The sequence below is a fragment of the Pogona vitticeps genome, chromosome 2 (genome assembly GCF_051106095.1).
Source record: "Pogona vitticeps strain Pit_001003342236 chromosome 2, PviZW2.1, whole genome shotgun sequence".
Taxonomy (NCBI): Eukaryota; Metazoa; Chordata; class Lepidosauria; order Squamata; family Agamidae; genus Pogona; species Pogona vitticeps.
Window position 1 is genome coordinate 35,460,975 of NC_135784.1, and position 25,318 is coordinate 35,486,292.

Consider the following 25,318-nt stretch of genomic DNA (forward strand, 5'->3'; position numbering starts at 1 on the left):
TGTATATTGTGTGAGTCAGTGTGTGGGTATTTTACAGTAGTGATGATTTCTGTTTGATATTCAGATATCTTCCATTGAAGCTTTGTACTGTCAGGGGTTCTTACACCCTTTTCCGGTACAGTGGGGTCTCGACTTACGAACGACCCTACTTGCGAACAATTCAACTTACGAACCCGCCCTATAGTGAAATAAGGACTCGACATACGAACTTCCCTCAAGTTACGAACAGGAAAAAAAGTGCCTCTCCCTCCCCTTAGAGGCTTCTGGAGGGGGAAAAAAGGTCAGAAACTTAAAAATAAATAAAAGAAAGCCCCCAAACAGCAGGAAAAAGAGCAGGAAACAGCTAAAAGCCCACACCAGAAGGGAGCCTGGCAGCAATTTTGTGCTCCCCCCCTTCCTGCCCTCTCCTCTCCCCGCCTATCAGCTGATCGGCTGGCTCTGAAGAGGCTTGGGGAGGCTTGCTCAGCACCTAAAAAGCCTGCCTGTGTGTCTTTGTGCTGAAAAAAATCAGCACAACATGCTTTAAAACATGCTATAAAATTGGCTTCGTTGAAAAAAAAAATTCAAAAGTGCTTTGCAAACTGTTCCCTGCCTTCCCCCTCCTTTCTGGAACCTAAGGGAAAAAAAGAAAAAATATCCCCCTCTAGTGGCAGAAGGTGGAATAGCAGCTTCCCATTAGTTTCTATGGCCGGAAAAGAGCAGATACGGATTAAATGGTTTTCAATGCATTCCCATGGGAAATGCAGATTCGACCTACGAACCACCTTCCAATACGGATTAAGTTTGTAAGTCAGGACCCCACTGTACAAAGTTTCAATGAATAATATGGTCTCTAAGGTGGCACAACATTTGTATTTTTTATTTTTTTATTTTTTTTTTGTTTTGCCTGATATACTTGCACAGACTAACACAGCTACCTCTTCTGAAACTACAGTTTCTCTCCCTATTGTTTTTGCTAAGGCAGCAAACTTGTAAGGAGGCAAATCCTTTGTTTATTTTTTGACTTAGTTTTTTGCATCTGTGAATCCATCAAACTGCGAGTAGTGCACACTGTTCCCTTACCAGTTTGCTTCGATATTGCTTTGCTATGTTAACGAAATGCCAGGAATGTAAAGTGCTGGTGAACCAATCTGGTGAGGTATCAATTTGCTGTGATTGCATTTCAATACTCTAGGATTTTTTCTTTCCAGTTTTTTGCTTTCATTTTCTTTAACAGTTGTTTATATGATCAACTGTCAATTTATCTCTATTAAAGTGTTTTGTTTTTCAGTGTGAGAAAAGATAACTATTTCAATCATATTAAAGTCCAGCTGTGCTCCACTGGTTTTTAGCTGCTCAGGGTGGTATAAATATACCAGATGGGCGGGATATAAATCAAATAAATAAATATGTATGAATTCCGTTGTGAATTTCGTTGTGTGCGTATATACTTACAATGACAATACATTATTATTATTATTAAATAAATAAAATAAAATAAAGCCATTGTTCACTCATGGTAAAATAACTTTCTGTAGACATTCTTGTCATATTCATTTTACTTACTCCAGATAGAAATGGGACTCAGGCAACAACAGCGTGCCTGTTTTTACAAACTTTATTTTTAATCAACTTGCCTATTACAGTGGTGCCCCGCATAGCGAGGTTAATCCGTTCCGGATTAACCTTCGCTATGCGAAAACATCGCTGTACGGGGCAGGAAGAGCCTATTGGAACGCATTAAACTTAGTTTAATGCGTTCCAATAGGTGCCAAAACTTACCCCTCCAGCGATGTTTTCGCGGTCCGGTGGCCATTTTGGAGCCGCCGATCAGCTGATTGGCGGCTCCAAAATGGCCGCCGGATGACCCGAAATGGCCCCTGTCAGTGTTTTCGCGCCCTCCCCCCTTGCTTACCGAGGTCGCGAAAACGCTGCGGGGGGCATTTCGGGTCGTCCGCAGCCATTTTAATGGCCGCGGATGACCCGAAATGGCCCCCCGCAGTGTTTTCGCGACCTCGGTAAGGAAGGGGAGGGCGTGAAAACACTGACGGGGGCCATTTCGGGTCATCCGACGGCCATTTTGGAGCCGCCGATCAGCTGATCGGCGGCTCCAAAATGGCCCCCGGATGCCCCAATCGTCGCAAAGCGAGTGCAGCGATTGGGGCAGCTCCGTATAGCGATCCCCAAAAAGGGATCGCTATACAGATTCTTCGTTATACGGTGCGCTCGTTAAGCGAGGCACCACTGTATTTTAATTATTTTTAATCTAATGGCTTCTATATTCAATATACATGCAATATGATTTGCAAGTTAAATAAGTAATTTGGAAGTTACAGAGATAATTCCTCAATTATAGAAAAATCTGATCTTGCAAGAGTGAAATGCTGCAGGTACAAATGCTTCAGAATATATAAGGCCGAAGCTTAAGTTGCAGGCAAAATGTTTTAAGTCATGTTTCACAAATACAGGATCTTTTAGCCATAAAGCATGGCATAATTTTTTTTCAACTGTACAGAGACTGGCAACAATAAAAATTACAGGCAAAATAGATATTCAAGAATTAAAAGAACCAAAGCAAAGCAAGCAAAGTAAAGTGTGCTGTTTATATACCGCCTCATAGTGTGATTAAAACACTCTCTGGGTGGTTTATAATTTAATTATGCCAGTTACACATTCCTTGCCGTCCACAAGCTGGTTCTCAGTTTACTGACCTCAGAAGGATGGAAGCCTGAGTGAACCCTGCGCTGGCTACCTGGGATTGAACCCTGTTGTGAACAGAGTTTTGACTGCAGTACTGCAGTTTAATCACTGTGCCATGAGACTCCTTAAGGTAATGTCTTAATTAGATTCTAAAATGCAGGAGTTTTGTAACTTTAAAAGGCAGAGTCAAAAGGCAGAGAATACATCTCTTGATATTTTTATTTCTTGAAAGTAAAAATTGTTGAGAATTTTAGTTAAATATGTATTCTCAGGACATAGGCAGAGTTAGGAGATACCAGGTTGCAAAGACACCATAACACTGAGAGAGTAAAATACCAACTTAGTCTATTAACATATGTACATCTGCCAGCATGACATGACATGATACAACACATAGCATAGAAATAAGTGATCTGACTTACAGCAGATGAAATGTTCTCTTTACAAATGACTTGCATACATTCCTGTGACCAATCAGAAAATACATTACTTCATTTTCTATTTACACACTTATCATGTACAACAGCTGTATAATATTAAGTCTCAAACCTTGGTACCCACACCTGAATACAATCAGTACAGGACTCAGCTAAAATCAGCCATTTTACTTTCAAGTATACAACATTTATATTTGATACATTTTGAGATCAAAAACTCAACAAAAATATATTAAAATACATTTGTTAGATTTTAAACATATTTAGAGACCACTGGAAATTTTTAAAATAATGTTTATATATTTTTTTCATTTGTTTATTTCCCCCCTCTTAGCTAGCAGCCTTCCCCTATGCCAACAGTTCACTAACAGGGCAGTTTGGTGCAATACTAAAACAATTTTTTTTCTTTTTCCATTCCTTCTCTCTGCAGATTGCTAGACTGGTAGGTTTGTAATTTCTTTTTGGTTTGTTCTTGTGCACACCTACTAATGTGGTAGGTTGCTAGGTTATGACCTTACTGGGCAGAACATTAATACTGTAAGCTGCCCATGAAGAAGTACTGGAGACAGCCATTTTGTATGGCTTTATTCTGGTCATCCAACATTCTTCTTCAGCATGAGTTTGCTACCTAAGCAAAATGCCTCATTGCTCTAAGCTGTAACACTGTTCTCATTATACCTGCTATAACTGAATTAAGCTTACATTTCTGTTCTTTTTGCTATACAGTGGGGTCTTGACTTAAGAACGGCTCGAGTTAAGAACATTTTGACTTAAGAACCACTCTCATAGGAAAATATTGACTTGACTTACATACTTAGATTTGAGTTAAGAACTAAAAAAAACCACGTGGGAGGCAGGGAAAGTGCAAAATTTGAACTTTCAGTTAACTGTTGGCCAGTGAAAAGGGTGCCTGTCTGCTTCCTCACTCCTCCCAGCGTTTAGAGAGTGGATTGGGAGACAGTCTTCGGACTGCCTGGTACTGTACTGCCTGGACTGTCTTTTCCCTGCCTTCCCTGAACCTTTCTTGACCTAAGAAAAAAAGAAACAAAATATCCCCCTCTAGTGGTCGAAGGCAGAATAGCAGCTTCCCATCAGTTTCTATGGACGGAAAAGAGCAGATACGGATCAAATGGTTTTCAAAGCATTCCTATGGGAAATGCAGATTTGACCTGAGAACCTTTTGACTTGAGAACCGCCTTCCAATACGGATTAAGTTCTCAAGTCAAGACCCCACTGTAATTCAAATGCTTTTACATATGTAGTATTGGCAGCTTTAATTAGAAAGGGCTGTTGTAGGAGAGCCATCATATTTTGGCCAGCAAGATCTTTTGCTGGATCTTGATTCTAAGTGTGGATGGAAGATCCTCCATTTGCAAAAGTACAGTGTAAAACTGTGGAAAATTAAGAGATACTGTGAGTGCCATGTAACACCTGACTATAGTCCAGAGTCAGCAAGTGTCAACACTTGGTGAAAAGACGTCACTGTACACAGTATTAAAGAAAACAAAGACTCTTTCTCATCTTCATCAGAATGAGGAAATGGTTTAGAAGTACAAGAGGATGGTTAACATGGAGTTTCCTGTTTCAAAGCTGACAGGCCACAGCAGCTTTCTTCTGTTCTACCCTTCTGTCATAAGCCAGGTTTCATCCATTTATCTCTGTCAGTTTATTTAAATATGGAGTTCAGCCTGTTCTTTAATTACTGTTTATATTTGAGTAATATATTGCCCTGGCATAAGAGTTTGTTCAACAATAAAAGTTTGCTCTAGACTGTGCTTTAGGCTTCTTTGTCACTCTGTTCCAATATGAATTCTTGTCATTATGGGTTGAAGTCTAGGAATTAACTTTTAACTTAACTGGTACAGACTGTCTTTACATACAATAGCACTGATTGTGTTGAATGACTTACAAATGCAGCCTGAGTTCATAGTTATTCATAATTGCACGTGACTGTTCTTTATTCATTAGATTCTAACAAGAAGATGCTTACAAGAATGAATAGTCAGATGTTGGAGAAATGAGAATGTGGGGAGGGAGCCTGCTGTAGCTCTCATCAGAGGCTGTCTCTATGGTGTTTTCAGATTTCTTCACTGAAGCAAGTGAGAAGAAATACCGTATTTTTCACTCCATAAGACACACCTCTCCACAAGATGCACCAAATTTTTAGGAGGAGAAAAAAGGAAAAAATAATTTGTTTTCTTCTCCTAAAAATTGGTGAGCCTTATGGAGAGATCCATCTTATGGAACACACCCTAGAACCCTTTGGAGGCTCACTCTGCGCCCCGGGGGTCAGAGGGGGGGAAATCACCAGCTTCTGGAACTCTTCTGAAGCTTCCCAAGCCTCAAAAGAGTCCCAGAAGGTGGCAATTTTGCACCCTCTGGCCCAGCGGGGAGGGGGGAAGAGTGAGCCTCCAAAGGGTCCTAGGGTGTGTTCCAGGACTCTTTAGAGACTCACCCTGACCCCCCAGGGGTCAGAGGGGGCAAAATTGCGAGCTTCTGGGACTCTTCTGAAGCTTCCCAAGCCTCGAAAGAGTCCCAGAAGGTGGCAATTTCACCCCCTCTGACCCCCAGGGGGGCAGAGTGAGTCTCTAAAGGGTCCTGGAACACACCCTAGGACCCTTTAGAGACTCACCCTGCCCCCGCTCAGGCGTCAGAGGGGGTGAAATCGCCACCTTCTGGGACTTGAGGCTTGGGAAGCTTCAGAAGAGTCCCAGCAGCTGGCGATTTCCCCCCTCTGGCCCAGCGGGGGGGGGCAGGGTGAACCTCCAAAGGGTCCTAGGGTGTGTTCCAGGACCCTCTAGAGCAGTGGTGTCGAACTGTGGCCCTCCAGATGTTCTTGGACTTCAACTCCCAGAAGCCTTCACCACCACCTCTGCTGGCCAGGATTTCTGGGAGTTGAAGGCCAAGAACATCTGGAGGGCCACAGTTCGACACCACTGCTCTAGAGACTCACCCTGTCCCCCGGGGGTCAGAGGGGGCAAAATCGCCACCTTCTGGGACTCTTCAGAGGCTTCTCAAGCCTCAAGAGACTCCCAGAAACTGGCAATTTCGCCGGTGATGGCCCCGAGCGGGGGTGGGAGGACCGTGGCAAGGGTCCTGGAAGGCTCCCTCGGACACTTGCAACGCTCACAGGGGGGGGTAAAATCGGGCCAGGGGGGGTAAAATCGGCAGCTTCTGGGAGTGTTTGGAGGCTTCCCAAGCCTCCAAACACTCCCAGAAACTGGTGATTTCACCGGTGCTGGCCCCGTGTGGGGGTGGGAGGAGTGTCACAAGGGTCCTGGAAGGCTCACCCAGACCCTTGCGATGCTCCCCCCCCCACGGGGCCAGCGGGGACAAAATTGCTGCCTTCGCTCCATAAGACGCACGGACTCCCCCCCCCCGGGGGAAGTGCGTCTTATGGAGCAAAAAAAAAAGGTAAGTGCTTTCTGAGGACTCCTAGATATTTGCCTATAAGAGTGTTGGAGGGATGCACAAAGTGATTTTGTGGGCTTTTTTGTTGAGCTTGTAAGATGAATACGTATGTAGAATTTGGGACTGATAGTAATTTCTGATGTACTTTTTTTTGGCAAGTCTGTTTTTGTTCTAATTGTTGTAATGCTTTAATCACATACACAACCAAGTATACAGCTTTCAGAGCAAATAAAAAAGGACAAGTACAAATTAAAATGTGCATATTTATTATGTTGGAATCTTCCAACAAAATATTAGGCAAGAACTGTAAATACTTAATAGCATTACATGAGTTTTGAACTATCTTTGTACCACATGAGTTAATTGTTTAACAGCATAACAGAACAGTGCATTGCACTGATGGGGCAGTATATAAATCACGAAAAACAAAATATCAACAGAGAACTTAGTATTCTGTAGTCATCTGTTTCCTGAACTAATATCTAGCAGTTAGTACCTAATTAATAATGATAGGATAAAAGACTAGAAAGTGTTCTATAAATGTGTAGGGAAGTGGAGAAGGGTTTGTTTCATTGCTTCATACTAAAATTCAGAGTTTCACAAATGAAAGGGATAGGTGGAATGTTCAGCTCAGAGGATTTCTTCATACACTGCCTCTTAGATTAATGGAATTGGCTTCTATGAGATGTGATGATTGCTGCTAGTTTGGATAGCTTTGCAAGGGGCTTTGGTAAATTCTAAAAATATACAGTATGTCTGTGAGAGCGATGATATATAAGATGAACCTCAAGTTTAGGAAGCACTGTCCTTTGAATACCGGTTGCTGACAAAGAGTTTCTTTCCTGGAAATATCTAGCCAGCTAATATTGAAACTAATGGATGTTTTGTAGCCAACTCTTAAAATAGAGATGTGAATATTCGAAGATACACAACGATACAGTGGTGCCTCGATTTACAACCATAATCTGGTCCAGAAGATGGTCGTTGTGACAAACCCAGACCTACTGGGATATGCCACAGTTTCACTAAGCTGCCACCAACCATTCCCTATAAGAAGTCACACAGACCAGGGATGGATTTTTAACAAATAAAAGAACAAGGTTTATTAAATAACACACAGGGAAAAATAAAATGATCAGGTGAATAAGATACAGTAACGTGGCTTAGTCTCAATCATACATACACACAGTTTGGTTCACACAGAACACTTAACTTGAAGCACAGACCCTGAACCTATCAGTTCTGGCTAACCATACAGACACCTGAACCTATCAGGTTGGTACTGACTGACACACAGTAGTACCCTGTCTGACACACAGACTCCCACTCAAGCTTCTTCTCTCAGCTCTTCCTCCAGCTTCTCCTCCAGCTTCACATATATATACAGTACAGCCCCTCCTCCTGATGTCCCGCCTTCCACTCCCCATAGGATGGAACTTTCCCTCCAAACCCATGACAGACAGGTAACATCAGTGCTGTATGTAACAGTCGTGAGTCGAATCAGCATTTCCCATTGAAATGCACTGAAATCCGATTAATCCGTTCCGGCTGTTTTTTGGTTGTATCTAGAGGTGCTGGTTGTAAATTGAAGCATTCATTCCCATAGGAACTAAGTGGTTAATCCGTCCTCTACCACTGGGGGATAACTTTTCTTCTTTTAACCTAAGATAACTTAGGTATAAAAAAGGTCAGGAAAGGAAGGAGGGAGGAAACAATGGGGAAAAGAGGAAAGAAAGAAGGTCATCATGGGCACACAGACCCCTCAGACAAAGGTTTGTGCTGTTAAGCATGAAAAGAGAGAAAGAGAGAGAAGATAATTGGAGGGGGGGAGAGATTTTGGAGTCTGTGATTGCGTTCTTCTGAAATTGGTGACGGTTCCTTCAATTTGGCGGGAATGAGAGACGGAAGCAATTTGAACTGTTCAACAAACTTAGCTATATTCTCATCTGCTTCTTGATTAACAATATTAAACAGATCAAAACTGCTTAACTTGGGAATCAGTCCATAACTCAGTATCTTTGGTTCTGTTGAAAATACTCCTCCCCTCACATTGGGGCTGGACTAAAGCGCTCGCGGTCGATCATCTGCCACATGGGGGTACTCCTCACTGCACACACCGTCCCACAGCATGGACGCCTTGCCCGATCTCCCTCCAAGGGAGTTGCATGTGGGACCGGGACAGATTACCTTCCTCCCTCCACTTTGGTTGTGGGGGTAAACCACCACTGTCCATTCTAATGGTTTCACAACCCTCCCTTCACCCCTGGGGGAAGAAGGGTCCGGTAGCAATCCTCCTCCTGTCTTGAGGTTTAGAAACTCTCTCAGCAGGTCACAGACCTTGTTAGCTTGTTCATCCACTCTTATCTGTTTGCACTGCGCTTTCTCTCATCCTCCCTTCTTTCTTGCCCACTTTGATTCTAAATTCCCGCACTTCTTCCTCCCCTTTTATAACCTCCTCCCATAATATCAGATCTTGCTCCTCCCCTTTGTCTCCCTCCTTATCGTCCTCCAAGCATATCTCTATGACCTTATCTCCCTTAAATACTCTAATGTGATTTACTGTGTTACGCAGCAACATTTTGACCACTGCTGCTTAGCACAGTAAACATTTATAGTAGTTAAAAAAATCAGAGCATTAAAATTTTGCTTAAAATTTCTCCTTCCAGCACTGTAATAGAAACCAAAAGCAGCTAGAAAGAAAGCAAAAAGAAATAAATGTAAAACTTAAAAGAGGTATGGGGAGTGGTCTTGAAAGGGCTTTGGACTATAGTCCCACTATCCCTTACTGTTAACCAGGCTAGGTGGGGCGTGGGATAGGGTGGGGAGTGGAGTGGAGCTGTAGATAGAAACATCTGGGGGCAGGTATGTTTCATATCTTCCCCACTTGTGGCTTAAAACAAAGGCCCACTTTCATAGATGGAAACTTTTAATGTTTCATTTCGTATAATCTTCTGCATATAGGACATGCACATAGCATGTGTTGTATGAAGTTACAGTGTCTATGGCTTGTATGAAATGGAATTAGAATTTTTTCAAATAGGGTGCACATATCAATCATCTTGATTTCTGTACTTTTCATATTTGTATGTGTGTATAAGAGAAGGGGAGAAGCTTGAGCCGTATTTCAAAGAAATCATTTTAGACATATGCTTCTGCTTGACAAAAACTCTTTGGGAAGAAAGTTACATTGGAAATAGACCTCACTGTGCAGAGTTAACAGTACAGTGGTGCCCTGCAAGACAATGTTAATCCATTCCATTGAAATCGCTGTATTTTGAAAACATCATCTTGTGAAAGGCGTTTCCCCATTTGAATGCATTGAAATCTGTTTAATGTGTTCCAGTGGGGACAAATCGTCATCATATTGCAAAAATCACCCATAGGGAAGCCATTTTGTGAAGCGCCGATCAGCTGTTAAAATCGCTGTCTTGCAAAGCATCGGTCCCAAAAACACCCATTTTGTGAGTCGCGGATCTAGCTGTGAAAATCGTCATCTTGCGAAGCATTGGTTCCCCCCCCCCCAAAAAAAGTCTTGCGAAGCACGGACCGAAACATCATCCAGCGAAAATCGCCCATAGGAAACACTGTTTTGCGAAGTGCTGTAGCAATTGCAAAAAATCATCGTCATGCGGGTTCGTCATTTTGTGAGGTCATCGTCTAGTGGGGCACCACTGTACAGTTGTTAGCAACAATTACAAGAATACAACGTGGAATACTAGTGAAAACAAAAGCATTTGGGGCATTAAAATATATGTGTGCTTTAGTGTGTATAGCAAATATTAATGAAAATACTGCTGTCCTTTCCTTTCAGGAGCAGTTATCTCAGGTTCTCGATGCCATGTTTGAAAGGAGAGTTCAACCTCAGGAACATGTAATTGACCAAGGAGATGATGGAGACAATTTTTATGTCATTGAACGGTAAGAGGCCAAAGTATGACTTTGCGTGTGTGTTTAGAGCTTGTCTTTCTTGTTTTAAAAAATAATGATATTCCAGTATTTTAACTTGGTAGGTAGGAGGACATTAGAAAATAGTATATGTATTTTTAAAATTAAAACCAGTGGTTTCAATAGCATGCTTTGCTTGTAGCATGCTGTGATTGAGAGAGGACACAATAAAGAGGCTGTACTGTAGTTAATCACTTAAAATGAGACACACAGAAATTGTGCGGTGGACTAAAAACGTATAACATATGCATTACCTTCTTTAAACACTAGCAGAATTAATATAGTGCTCCTAATATAAAACATCAGAATAACAATTGTACTGATTTATATTTATGTACATAAATACTGATTTATGTCATTTTTTGTAACTTTGGGCAGGTTACAGAATTTAAAGTTACAGTAGTAAAAGCAAGATGGACCAATTAAAAATTTGTTAAGAATCTCACAGCATTAAAGCAGCTATGCATGCTTTTCAATATTTGAAATACAGCATCAGTTACTTTAGAATGTTGCTGATAATTGGACTGAATGAGCTAGAATGCTGCTTAGTTAGTCTTGCACACTAGTTCATACATGTCTGAATAGCTGTGTTTTATGTGAATTTGCTTTTTGTCTCACAAAGATACAGTGGCACCTAATAGTAACATATTCCTTAAGAGTCAGTATACATACTGCTATCTAGTCATGGGATCACTTGAATCTTTCTCATGCTCTTAATACCACTGATAATGTGTACACATTTATTCTTGGAATATTTCTTATGGAGGGAAAGTGAATGGCGTATGTTTCACATTTGCATAGAAGCCAAGCAATGTTTCTATTTGCATAGAAGCCACCTCATAGGCATCCTTCAGTCTCGAGAGACTATGGTAACATGCTCTGAATCGAGGAGTGTCCTCTCCAGAGCATGAAGCCTGGGTAAAGTAATATGGAGGATAGGCTGTTAACCAAGGAGCAGATCCCCCCTATCCACATTGCTGAAATGGTCCAATGGAAAGGCGAGAGCCAATACAACTGGTTCCAGCAACGTCGCAGGAGTTGGCAGAACGACACAAACTGCCTCCGGGACTCCAGCTCCGGATTTTGCCTCTAGGTTAACTCCTGAAGCCTTTTCCATGAGTGGATATAGCCACAAGGCAGTGGAGGTTTGAAATCGGAGTTTTCCTTCTCCTAGATGGGCTGCCTTCCATGGCTGACGAGCCTCACCTACCTGGTCTGCTCTTTAATAGTGCAGAAGTATGATCCAACCCTTAAAACCTTCCTGCCTCCCAGGTGTATGCAAATCTAATTGGCTTTCCTATTTACCATAATAGGGCCAGAGATACAATCAGGGAATTTGAGAATTTCATGCTCATTTAAAGCAGAAAGCCCCACCCCTTGGGCCCCACCTCCAGGCCATGTGGTGGGGGGAGACAAAAAGAAAACCCAGGAAAAAAAAACTCAGCAAAATCTCCATGCAAACATACCTGGACTTCAGCCCCAGCCCAGATTCCTAGGGAAAAAGGCCCAGGGTCCTGGGACATGCTCATTTAAAGCAGAAGCCACCTAGAGTGGTCGTAATTGACCAGATAGGCGGGATACAAAATAAATAAATTCTGTAAAATATGATGTGCTGGTCTTGTTTAAGTTTGTCAGCTATGCATCTAGTGTGAGTGTTGTAATCTGTTCCATAAAAGCAGAACTCCCCACAAATGTTCATTTTTTGAACTTTAAAGCTAGAGTAGTTGAAGCCCAAAGTGGTATTTAGGAGTTTTAGCCTGAGGGCTTTATTGTTGGGGCTTGTTAATCTTGTAAGTGCCTTAACTGTGTTAGGCCAGTTTTAAAACCCACACTGCCGCCTGCCCTTTAATTTTATTATTTATTTATTTGGTTTTGAGATGTTCTGGGTTTTTGTTTTGTTTGTTTGTTTGTTTGTTTCACAATGATTAGAATCTGTTCTATAGGAATGTATTTTATTTGGATACTGTTTGTGATGGGTACAGATTAGATAACAAAGTGTAGCTCAGTATAATTGTAGATTTTTTGGTTTGTGTTTGTGCATGTCTGCGTGCGTCCAGTCGTCTGTCTGTCTGTGTAGCAAAGCAAGGCAACTAGAATGAAAGTTGGAAGTAAATAACTACTCCCAGTGGAGGATTTTTGAATAATACATGTGTTTTTGTCAAAATCAGACTAGCAATAAAGGCAAACCATTTGCTTGGTTCCCAGGTTATTACTGATAGATTTCAGATAATTATTTAGCAGGACAAGTTAGCAATTTGAGGGCAAAATTAACTCATGCACATCCTGGGAAATGTGAGAAGATTACATCTAATGTAGTGTCACTGTAAAGTAAAATCTCTAACCTTCGTTTAGATCAGGGGGTTTCCAAACTTTTCAGTATGAGTGCTACATCATATATTTTGCACATTTTCAAAGGCAGAAGGAAGGAAGGGGGACACAAGTGTTCCCCCACCCCTGCTGGGAGGTTGCTTGGGTCGCCTTTCCCTCCTCTTTCTATGCCTGGGCGGAGGTGGGAAGAGGAGGGAAGCCTAACAGAAAATGGGTGGGGGATCGCTTGGGTCCTCTTACCCCCCTCTTCCTATGCCTGGGCTGGATAAAAAGGAAAGATGGGCCATAGTTTGGAGACCTCTGGTTTAGATAATAAGGAAATTTAATGTAACAGTATTGAGTTTTGTTTCATCCAGGTAATTGTATTTAGTGAAAATCAATTTTAGCTGTTAGGAACAACAACAATAACAACAACAACAGTAATAATAACAGTAGTAGTCGTCGTAGTAGTAATAGTAATAGTAATAGTAATAGTAATAGTAATAGTAGTAGTAGTAATAGTAGTAATAGTAGTAATAGTAGTAATAGTAATAGTAATAATAGTAATAATTTTTGCCTTGATCAAAATGCAGGGCTACATCTAATAGTGGTGTCCGTTCAAGTCCCATCTCATCTATTACTTTTTTGGGTACTTTTGGAGCAAGCAGGAGTTTTTCCTCTGAATCTGTAAAATAGAAGTAATAAAAGTAACCTAGCTGATAATGTTTTGAAATCAATGAATAAGTATTTTATAAAATATTTACAAAATGTTTTGCAACAACGTATGTTTGTCTGTCACTTACAAGAAAACATAGTTTTTAAAAGAGGTCCACTTTAGAAAAAAGACCAATTGCAAGCCACTTTGAAAGCATTTCAGGAAACATCCTTGCAAGACCGTGTTATGTGCTCAAACCACAGAGGAGAGATTATTTTTACTTGGGAAGGAAGGGCCTTCCTACATGTGTTTTTGCCAAATACAGTATTTTCTATTTGGTCTAATGCCCAGGCCTTTTGTTTTCCATCATTTTAGGGGATTGTATGATATTTTTGTAACACGAGATGGCCAGACTCGCTGTGTTGGCCGCTATGATAACCATGGCAGTTTTGGAGAACTGGCCTTGATGTACAACACTCCTAGAGCTGCAACGATTGTTGCCACGACAGAAGGAGCCCTTTGGGGACTGGTAAGTTTCCTTGGTGGAGATTGACTCTCATTTTGCATGTGTTAGTTATATCTAGTCTTGGTTGCAATTTCTTCTTCTTGGACACACATTGCTATATATAACATTGTGACAGTTTCAGGTTCTGTAAAGGTTTCCCATCTATTACATTATGTTTTTCTCTTAAAAGGGATAGACAACTGGTGTTCTTTCAGTCTGGCCTAGGTTTTCCCATTCTCTTTAGGTGCGATAGGGCAGTTTTATGGGGTTGCAGCAGGGTAACAAAGGGTCCCCGTGCATTGTGACATTCTTGAAAATCTGTCACTGTTGTGTCCCATTGTTGGCTTTTGCCACACTCACCCTTATTGTGCATAGCTCCCAATATTCATACCCAGAGGACGAACCATAAAATGTTCTGAAAACTCAGTAATCGTGCTGACTGCTGTCTGAAGTTGATTTTCTTGGATTAAATCCCTTCCAATGAAAAATTATCTAGAGAAATGTCTTAAAACAAAGATGATCAATATTGCATCAGGAAAATTAGAATACTTAATATTTGTCATTTTAATATGCCTAGTCATTTCTTTTGCAGCCACCCAATCATTATTGCAATAATCCAAACATGTAAGCCCCATTGTCAAAAGCTGTGTTGTGCATGAAATCCTGTTGTTCAAGCAATTGAAACCAGTGCTCCCTTGACATGTTGAACAGTTCTTGAGATTCTAGATAGTATTAACTTGGTCTGCTTGGATATCTATATATAGAGAATTCTGTTCTCCTTGAGTTGATAAAAAGAGCTTTGCACAGTTTCTGGAACGTGACGAGCAGTGTTGCTTTGTGTGTGTGTGTGTGTGTGTGTGTGTGTGTGTTTAAAATATGAGGAATTTGTCTTCAAGCACAAAGTTACAGCATTTGTGCAACGGCTCTTTTCTTTCTTTCTTTCTTTCTTTCTTTCTTTCTTTCTTTCTTTCTTTCTTTCTTTCTTTCTTTCTTTCTTTCTTTCTTTCTTTCTTTCTTTCTTTCTTTCTTTATTTATTTATTTATTTATTTATTTATTTATTTATTTATTTATTTATTTATTTATTTATTTATTATCCCGCCTATCTGGTCAGTTAAGACCACTCTAGGCGGCTTACAGCAAAAACACACAGAAATATATATATATAAACAGTTTCTACATGGTAAAACACATTTCACAAGATGGGAGCATGGAGTATTTAAATACGTTTCCTGCAGTGGTTTGCCTTGGTAGCTCTGCTGTCACAGAGGCTTTTCAAGTTTTGCAGATTATGTGCACACTGCATTGTCCAAGTTTCATAACAACCAGTATTCCAGTTCATGTGATAGGGATGGTTTTGGTCACATGCTGATGAGTGTTCTTGAGCACCCTTCAGTGTGGGCTTGGTTGCTTGCTTTCCATTTCTTTTCTGTTGAGTAGAAATGATGAATCAAATACATAGTTCTAAGTGATTAATACTAATGTAAGTATGCTGATCAGAGAAAGGCAAAATGAATGATGACATTTTATTCTTGATACTGTTTCCAAAGCAAAACACTGTTACCGTATTGTTTCATGTATAATATACCCCCACATATAAGGACTTTTCTAACCTAGAATTTCTTTCTTTGCAAGAAAGTGGAGGGGGAAGGCAGGGATCAAAGCATTTTGATCCCACCCTCCACCTTGCTTCTGTGTAGAAGACGACCCTAAATTGTAATCTAAATATTTTAGAGAAAAGTATTGTCTTATACATGGAAAAATATAGTAATCCCTTCTAGAATCACTTTGGTCTTTATTTTTAAAGTGGAGTAGACAAAAATATAAGAAATCTAAAACCATAACTACTTATGTCCTTGTTGTGTTTTATTTTCTTGGACATCATTCTATTCTAAACTGATTGTCTACATCATTTTCAGCTTCCCAGACATTTTCCCTGTTTTTGCCTTCCTTTCTCTTAATGTTGTTTTGGAACAACTCTTCCAGTTGCTTATTTAGAACTCTGGGATGATTTTGAATGGCAGCCCTCTTCTGCCTCCTTCAGCATAGCAAAACGCATCAAACATGAGCAGGATTATAAGGCCATGCCACAAAAAATGGGAAATTGCACTGCTGTTTTTTTACTTCTTGCACTACCATTACAGATACCAACTTCTGTCTGCCCCAGTGTACGGTCTGCTACTTCTGAAGATATTTTAGGTATTTTGTAGGTATTTTAAACTCCAAAGCGGAAAAAGTTTTGTAGGTATCTTAAACTCCAAACCTAATCTTCTATTCTTGTTTTCCAGACCCCATTTTTTGCACCTTTGATGTATCCTCTTTTCAGCCTTGGTTTCCTTAATCTCACCCTTTACTTTCTTTTTATACTGTTTCAGAGGGCAACAATTTTCAGAATAACATTCCCACTTCCTTTGTTTCCTGGCAAAGTTCCTTCTATGAGTGTCTTTTCCTTTTAACGTATTTTTCAGTTATTATTAAAAAAAAGGTGGAGGTGATCTTCCTCTTTATTTACACAGAGAAGTTAAGTCAACAATGATAAACAAGTGGTTAAAGTTTCAGCTTTGTTATGGTTTTAATTCTTAAATGCATTTGTGAGCTGCCCCTGCCACCCCTTCCATGATTGTGAATTTCGTTGTATGTGTATATACTTACAATGACAATAAATTATTATTATGATGATGTAGGGGCGAGCCTTTGCAGAATAAGGAGCTTTATTGACACGGGAAAGGAAGAAAACAACTTGCACGAAAAGTCTTTTACAAAATCAGGTCCAGCTTGACCCTGAACAGAAATAGGCTTTGGCAGACCCAGGCCCTGACAGGCAACAGATACATAGCCCTTTGCAGACCCAGGATCTCCTGGATGTCTAACTGAAAAGTCCTTAGCAGGACTGGGTCCCTCCCAGCCAGGTGCAACACAGTTCTTGTCAGATCCAGGCTCTGGAAGAATTCCTTGTGGACTCAGGCTCCTCTGGGCAGTAGCAAACAAGTCCACAACTAGGTCCAGCTCCTGCAGTGAGCCACAGATCCTAGTCCAACAGGTCAACACAGTTCTGTGGGCACCAGGAAGCTACCCCACTCCCAAAGTTAATAAGTCCAGCTTGCTCAGAATCTCTTATGGGAAACCACCAGGGGCTTTGCAGGCAAAAGGCACACACGTCTTCTGAGGCCACCCCCCCCCAAGTCCTTGGTTCCTGACAGGAGGACACCCCTCCTGCGTACAGATAGATAAAATATATCCTTGTTTGTCATGCCTGTGAATAAAAAACCATTCAGTTCCTCAATATTCTGTCGTAACAGTAGCTTCTTGTCCATAACAATTAAGACAACTAAGTGCTGAAGCACACCCATTTCTTTCATAAAAATCTATAGCTTCTCATGATGCACATGGTCAAAGACCAGCACAGTCAGACTTCTGGAATTCTTTGGTGCCCTTTAATTGCCTATATTTATAATATTAATTCTAGTGCCTCTTCTTTTTCAGAATCCTACCACAACATCAAGCATTTCTTGCTCCATAGAGTACAAGTCATTGTTGCAAAACTTTCTCCATCACTTTGCTTGAATGCGATGTTAGTGCAGTGCTCTATAGTTATTTATAGAGCACTGGCCTCTCCTTCTCTGGGGATTGAACTGTATATTGAATGTTTCCTTTTTCTGGGCTATTGTTTTGTTTCCAATATTTCTTGGCATGTTATTGCTAGGATTTTGACAGATTAAGTTTCTTTATCTTGAATAATTATATCAGTATTCCACCTGATGACATATTTCTTCCCAGTGCTTTCGGAACAATTTTCACTTCCCTTTCTAAAATTGCAGGGTCTTCATCATAGGATTCCCTTCAAAGAAATCAGTCATCCTTCTTATCTATTCTCTGTAGTTCTTCAGTATATGTTTTCTATCTTCTCTTTATTTTATCCTGATCAGATATTATATTCCTTTCTTTATTTTTCAGTATTCCTAATCTAGGTTTAAATTTCCCTTTGATTTTTTTGGATCTTGGAACAGTGCTCTTGTTTTTCCTCCTTTTTAAATACTTTTCTGTTTCACTGCATTGCAGATTTGATAGGCATTTCCTGTATCCTTTATTCAAGTCATTAATTAAGAAAGTTTAACAGTACTGAGCTCAGGACTGAGCCTTGTGGTACCCCTCTTGTTACTTCCTTCCAGTTTGAGAAGGAGACATTGATAAGCTCTCTCTGAGTACAGTTCTGCAACCAACTGTGTATCCACCTGATAGTGGTTCTATCCAGCCCATGCCTAGCTAGCTTCCTGCTCAGAATATCATGGGATACTTTATCAAAAGCTTTGCTGAACTCAAGGTATATTATGTCTATAGCATTTCCACTTGCCTACTAGGGAGGTTACTTGATCGAAAAGTGGGTAAGATTAGTCTGGAGTGATTTATTCTTGACAAATCTATATTGACTTCTAGTTATTTTACTGCATTGTTCTCAAGGGGTTTGCAAAGTTTCTGCTTTATAATCCATAATTTTTCCTGGGATTTATGTCATTCTGTACCTTGTTTGTACCCTGTTTTCTTGAAAATAAGACCAAACCTGAGAATAAGCCCTGGTATGATTTTTCAGGATGCTCGTAATATAAGACTTACTCCAGAAATAAGCTTCAGTTAAGTGAAACCCTGCCTTCCACCATTGTCCAGCAATCAGAAGAAGATGACATGATTGTTTGAATAAATGTAGATTGTACATGAAAAAAATAAAACATCCCCTGAAAATATAAGCCCTAATGCGTTTTTTTGAGCAAAAATTAATGTAAAACCCTGTCTTATTTTCAGGGAAACACGGTAGCTCTCAGGTTCATCTTTTTTTATACTTTTTGAAGACAGGAACAACATTAACCCTTCTTTAGTCATTTGGCACTTCATCCATCCCCCCCATGATTTCAAGAAATAATATACAGTACAGTAGTTCTGATACAGTGGTGCCTCGCACAACGAGTGCCTCACACAACGATGAATTCACACAACGATGCCTTTTTCTGTTAAATTTGCTGCCTCACACAGCGATGTTTCCTATGGGGGATTTTCACACAACGATCTCCCTTTTCGCTCCTGTAAAAGTGTCTTACAATGTTTGGACGCTGTTTTAAATAATTGCAATGGTTAGTCCACCTCCTGAAACCTATGCAAACTGATTTTGGTGTTGTTCTGACACTTCCTTAATTTATGATGATTTTTTGTTTTTTCCATTGGAAACCATTAGACAGACCATCCAATGGTTTCCTATGGAGAAAAAACAAAAAATCATCATAAATTAAGGAAGTGTCAGAACAACACCAAAATCAGTTTGCATAGGTTTCAGGAGGTGGACTAACCATTGCAATCATTTAAAACAGCGTCCAAACATTGTAAGACACTTTTACAGGAGCGAAAAAGGACTTCGCAAAGGCATTGAAATGTATTGAGTTGGCTTCAATACATTCCAATATAGGAAACATTGTTTCACTCAACGATATTTCCTATGGGGATTTTCACTGAACGATGGCAATCCGTTCCATTTGGAACGGATTAACCGGTTTTCAATGCATTCCTATGTGAAATGGTATTTCACAGAACGATGTTTCACACAACGTTGATTTTTTTGGAACCAATTAACATCGTTGTGTGAGGCACCACTGTATTTTTTTCAGCCAGTTCCTTCTCTTAGATTCAGTTCATCAGGGCCCTGGACATTTTGAACTCATTCAAAATAGTAAGGTTTTCCTTGACTATTTATTTGTTTATCAATCTCAAGCTGCAATCTTGTCCCCTCCTTTTATACTTAACATTTGTCTGGAGGGTCATAGACTGCCTCTTGGAAAAAGACTGACCTAAAAAGTAGGAATTGAGTGCTTCTGCCTTTTCTTTGTCATCTGTTATTATTTTTCCATTCCTGTTAAGCAGATGAGCCACAGTTTCTTTCTTGTTTACTGTTACACGTGAAGCATGTCTTAACACAAATGTTACAACGGACAGTTAATTCCTGGTTTCTGTTGACTCCTTTTTGGTGTTGATATAGGAGCTCTAAGTGCTTAAGGAACAAGGCGGTGACAAACTGAATAAATAGTCAGAATGGGAGGGAGGCTATTGGTAGAGCAGGTGAGGAGGATAGTGGGGGTTTTTCCATGCAAAATCGCTGATCTTCATCTTAAGAAAGGCAAACTGTCATGAAGAAAAAAAGTTTCTAGCGCATGGCTATGCTGGGAACAGTGGTTCGTCTGTATGCACTAGTAGAAACTATTATGAGTGAGGGTATACATTCGTTTTATGACATAGGAGTGGGATCAGTGTTTCCAGTTTATGTGTTAAGAAGTAATATCTCATCTATATTCAGATGAAGAACATAATTTTTGTGGCCTTTTGAACAAGTCAGGAATTTGTGCAGTATTTCATGATTCTCAAGTCTACTTGACCTAATGCTACCACCTAGTGGATATATTGTCATGTAGCGCTGTTAAGGTGTAGATAAAATTGAAAGTGGGATTTACTACTGATTTTCCTGTTGGTTATTTTCCCAGCCTTGTAGCCATCAGAACCACTTGGTATAGAAAGCTCTTATTTGTTGGGCTTAGTATAGTTTCCAGGCTGCCTAAGGCTGCCTACTTGATCCTAATGTTAATAGCCAAGTTTAATCTGCAGTGAGCAAAGGTTTCTTGAAAATTTTGGTGGAAAGCATTAGTTCTTCCTTTTAAAACACTCCCCATTCACTCCCCATTTTCTATGAACATACAGGTTACACATGAAGTCCTAAATAATACAGTAGTCAGCTCTATAACACAACTGATTGAGAATTGTTGGGAGTGTGATGGACTCATAACTGCTCAGATTGTGTATTCATCAGTGGAACAGACTCATGCTTCTAAAACCCATCCCAGAATAAATCAATTAAGAGCATTGCCTGTCCAAATAAATGTTTGTACAATCTCAGCATGCAGTTTCTTAATAGCGTCCTCTGTGTTTGAGGCAAAAGGGTTAAGGAGCAGCATTTTTGCCTTTCTCCTCAGTTCATGTAGTTTCTTGCCAAAGTTAATACTACTATTGAGATTTTCAGAAATATGCTTTAGTTCTCTTTACTGGGTGCATATCATGCAAATAATTGAAATGTAATTTCAAACTTAAAATGGATTTATTTGTTGTTTGTGTTGCTATGGTCCCAGTTTTGCTAGCTCAGATACAACCAAGGGAAATAACCAATGTTATTGTGCTGTTTCTTAAAGGATCGAGTGACATTCAGAAGAATTATTGTAAAAAATAACGCAAAGAAAAGGAAAACATACGAACTATTTATCGAGTCAGTTCCACTGCTTAAGTCACTGGAGGTAAGGTCCTTTTAAGGAGGTGAGCCATAAAGAATTTTAAAATCAGCTTATTCGGCATTTTGAAAAAATAGGAAGTTCAAGCCTTTCCATGTAGAGAAGAACCCACACTAGCTTCTGTTTTATAACTAATGGTTTGGCATTAATATTTTAAAATAAGCCTTGCTGCTTGTTCAGTTACTCTTCCCTAGATTGAGTATTCAAGGACCAAAGTGTGCTGTGGAGGCTTGCTAAATGACACTCTACTTCTGACTTTAATGGACCACTGGTGGAAAAATATCAAGACACATGTGAAGTCTAAAAGTTGCTAATTTAGGCTGAATATATGACAGTACTGAGTTGACTAACAAATGCTCAGGAGTGATTTCACCATAACTCTTCTGATTTGTTTGTTTAATTTGTATACTGCTCATCTAGCTTAGGTCCACTCTGGGTGATTCACAACATAATCAAACAGTAATAATAATACAAGAATAAAATAAAATCAATATATAAACATCAATAATTTAACAATACGTAATTAACAATTACCCATTAAGCATTGAATATTTAAAAGGTGGTAAGATTTAATTAGTGGCCTCGTTGCTAGGTCAATAAAATAAAGACCAAGAATGGCACATGTACCCTGTCATGGTACTTCTATGATTACTGTTGCTGCCCCTCCTTGGCTACCAGGACTAATGGAAGGGGCAAAGGAATCAGTTCCTAGACTCAGTTTGGGAAGAAATGGAGAACTGCTTCTTCTGTCATTTCTTTTCAGCTGGAAGATTTGAGGGAGGTAGGAATGGGGTTGGATCAAGCAATTACAGTGGTGCCCCGTATAGCGAGGTTAATCCGTTCCGGATTAACCCTCGCTATACGGAATCATCGCTAAACGGGTAGGGGAAGGTATTGGAACGCATTAAACTTCGTTTAATGCGTTCCAATACCTTCGTTACTTACCCGTTCAGCGAGGATTCCAGGTGCCGGCAGCCATTTTCGCGAGGGCAGGGCGCGGGCAGGGCGCGAAAACGGCTGCCGGCAGCCATTTCCGGGCTTCCGGCGGCCATTTTGGAACCACCGATCAGCTGTTCGGCGGCTCCAAAATGGCCGCCGCAATACCCGATCTTCGCAATGCGGGTTTTCCCCATTGCGAAGATCGGGTATGTTTCCGTATAGCGATCCCGAAAAAGGGATCGCTATATGGAAACATCGCTATACAGTGCACTCGTTAAGCGAGGCACCACTGTATGTGGAAGTGATTAGTGTGGGCTGGACAAACATCTCTCAGTAACATACTGAAAAGCCATATAGAATGTAATTATGAGCTTTTGGAATAGACAGACAGACCAGTATGCAGAAGTATAATATAGAATAAGTCTTGCACATATATATACAGTGGACCCGCGACTTATGAAGGTCCATACTTACAAAAATTTCGAGGTACGAAAAGCTCCGGCCGCAAAATTTAAGTTCGACTTGTGGCCAGAGCTTCAACCTACAAAAGGCAGGGGAAAAGGGCAGAAAATTCAAAGCCGCCCCCGCTGCCCTCTGCCTACAGTCCCCACTGCCCTCTGCCTTCTGTCCCCACAGGGACAGAAGACAGAGGGCACCAGGGACGGGAGACAGAGGGCAGCGGAGGGGGTTGCGAAGCTCGGACAGCCGAAAGCTGCTCCATGCCCGTTGCCGGCTTTCTGAGTGCCTCCTCCCCCGCTGCTGCCTTTCGGCCTTCTGAGGTGCCCTCTCCCTTCTGTCCCTGTGGGGACAGAAGGCAGAGGGCTCTGGGCATGGGAGACAAGGACAACAAAGGAGTTTTTGAAGCTTGGAAAGCTGAAAGCGGGGGTGGAACGGCTCAGAACGCTGGCAGTGGGCGCAGAGCAGCTTTTGGTTTTCCGAGCTTCATAAACCCCTTTGCTGTCCCTGTCTCCTATCTCTGGTGCCCTCTGCTTTCTGTCCCCACAGGGACAGAAGGGAGAGGGCACCAGGGACGGGAGACAGGCACAGCGAAGGGAGTTGTGAAGCTTGGAAAGCCGAAAGCCAGCAGTGGGGGAGGAAAAGAAAGCCGGCAGCAGGCACAGAGCAGCTTTCGGCTTCCCAAGCTTCTGAAGCTCCACCCGCTGTCTTCTGTCTCCCATACCGGTGCCCACTGCCTTCTGTTCACACAGGGACAGAAGGCAGAGGGCAGCGGGTGCAGCTTTGGAAGCCCGGGATTTTTTTTCTTTGCCTGGAATGGATTAAATGATTTTCAATGCATTCCTACGGGAAATTGACCCTCGGCCTATGGACTTTTCGACCTGCGGCCACCGTTCCAATAATTACAGATTAATTCCATAAGTTGAGGGTTGACTGTACGAATTCTTGTGTCTCTTATTATGGAAGGTCAGAGCAGGTCGAATTCACTTTCTTTTTTGGTTACAGCCATCAGAACGAATGAAAATTGTTGATGTAATAGGGGAAAAGACATTTCAAGATGGGGACCGTATCATTTGTCAGGTAAGTTAATACAATTCGCCTTCTATGTGGATAGTAGTTATACAAATTAATGCCATTTTATTCTGTTCTGTGACATAAATGTAGTGTTCATTTTCAGGTGGGAGTAGACAGGTGAAAAGTGAATTTTATTAATACAGTATACCCTGGAAGTGCCTTCATTTTTGGAAACAGTAGGAAGATTGTGATCTAGAGATTTAGTTTAGAATAGAGTACACCCAGACTTTTTAGATTCTGAAAGAATTGTCTAATGTGGGTTTCAAGGCACTGCAGTGTGTTCCTATAATAATGGATTGTCTGTTGTTGACAATGCGGTTCTGTAGCTGACACACATAATACACATGTGTGTTCTTTGATTTATTAGGGAATTTTAAATGACAGATACCTCATCTTTTTGTCATTTAGATAAAGAAAGCATTTCATAAGCGTGCTTTCAATAAAGTTTTTCTAAGCTAAACAGGGGCAGGCTTTCACACATAGACAACATGAGAACAAATTCCTGCACTCTTCATTTTTAGTTTACGCATGTTCTGACCTAACCTGGCTTCACTAGTGGAACAGAGAGCAGCCCCATTATGAAAGTAGCTCCACATACAAAACCAAGTAGTGTAGAGTAGGTAAGTGACTAGGTCAGGTAGACAAGGCAGCTCTATCACATGCTGCTGCCCTCAGACAGGTGGCTTAACAGTACTTGGAATATTTCCAGAAAGCAGCTAAAGAGAATTGCCCTTCTCCCTTCCTGATGTCAGTAGTAATCAGTTCAAAACGGTATGGATCTACGTGATTTATCTGAATCAATGTAAAATTCTTTTTCCCTCCCAACAACAACTTGATTCTTACTGCATCCCTTCTCCAGTTTCATAGTGGTGCTGCATACATAGGGCAGGATTTAGTTGCTGCACTCAAGCGCTGGAACCCACTCCTTGAGAAATCAATTTGGACATTCCGTCTGTTTCATTAATCATTGATTTTCTTACCTCTCCAGCAGTCAAGGTGGTTTTACAAAATCATCAGGCTTAAAATACAATATCAAAAACAGTCAAAACAACAATAAAACAATGACGTCTTCAACAACGTCTCCTTTAGGCAAAAGCTGTTATATAAATATTTTAAATACATAAATAAATGATGATGCTTCAAATACAAAAGTTTTTCCTCAATAGCAGTAATAATTGTATACCTTTTGGACTACTTGGGAAAAGCTGCTTCAGATTTTATTGGGTCATTCTGTAATCTGTTACAGCCACCATGAAGGCACTGCTCTTGTTGTGTATGTCAGTGTGTCATCCAACAAAAGAGGTAGGCCCTGATCTGAAGTGTGGAAGAAGGAGCAGAGTGAACATGTGGAACATGGCATTTCAGGGACAGAAGCAGACATGCATATTGAATTTCGGACATATTTTTTGTTTCTTCAGGGTAGTGAAGAATCAAATTATGTGTTAAGGGAAATGCCTGAGCAGTCAGACTTGACAGTGAAGCTTGTCTTTACCTCCTGATGATCAGTAATAAAAGCGCACAAAAACAACAACAACAAAGAAAAACCCCAAACAGAAAAAGGAACCTAATTTACAACATGAGGAGAGCTCATACTAATAT

At 40.7% G+C, this 25,318-nt stretch overlaps 1 protein-coding gene and 1 long non-coding RNA gene across 2 annotated transcripts in view; one reads left to right on the forward strand and one right to left on the reverse strand.

Moving 5' to 3' along the window:
- The window catches only part of PRKAR2A (protein kinase cAMP-dependent type II regulatory subunit alpha), a 111,674-nt gene that overhangs the window by 72,615 nt on the left and 13,741 nt on the right, over positions 1-25,318 (forward strand). Inside the window, exons 5-8 of the mRNA XM_072989313.2 lie at positions 10,339-10,445; positions 13,810-13,963; positions 21,155-21,256; positions 23,651-23,725. Of these exons, the coding sequence (XP_072845414.1) occupies positions 10,339-10,445; positions 13,810-13,963; positions 21,155-21,256; positions 23,651-23,725 (438 nt within the window). The remainder of the gene's footprint in view (positions 1-10,338; positions 10,446-13,809; positions 13,964-21,154; positions 21,257-23,650; positions 23,726-25,318) is intronic.
- On the reverse strand, positions 7,601-8,013 carry LOC144587624 (uncharacterized). The gene is made up of 2 exons (XR_013542788.1): positions 7,790-8,013; positions 7,601-7,754 (listed from the first exon to the last, which is right to left on the reverse strand). It is a non-coding gene; the product is annotated as an uncharacterized LOC144587624 (long non-coding RNA).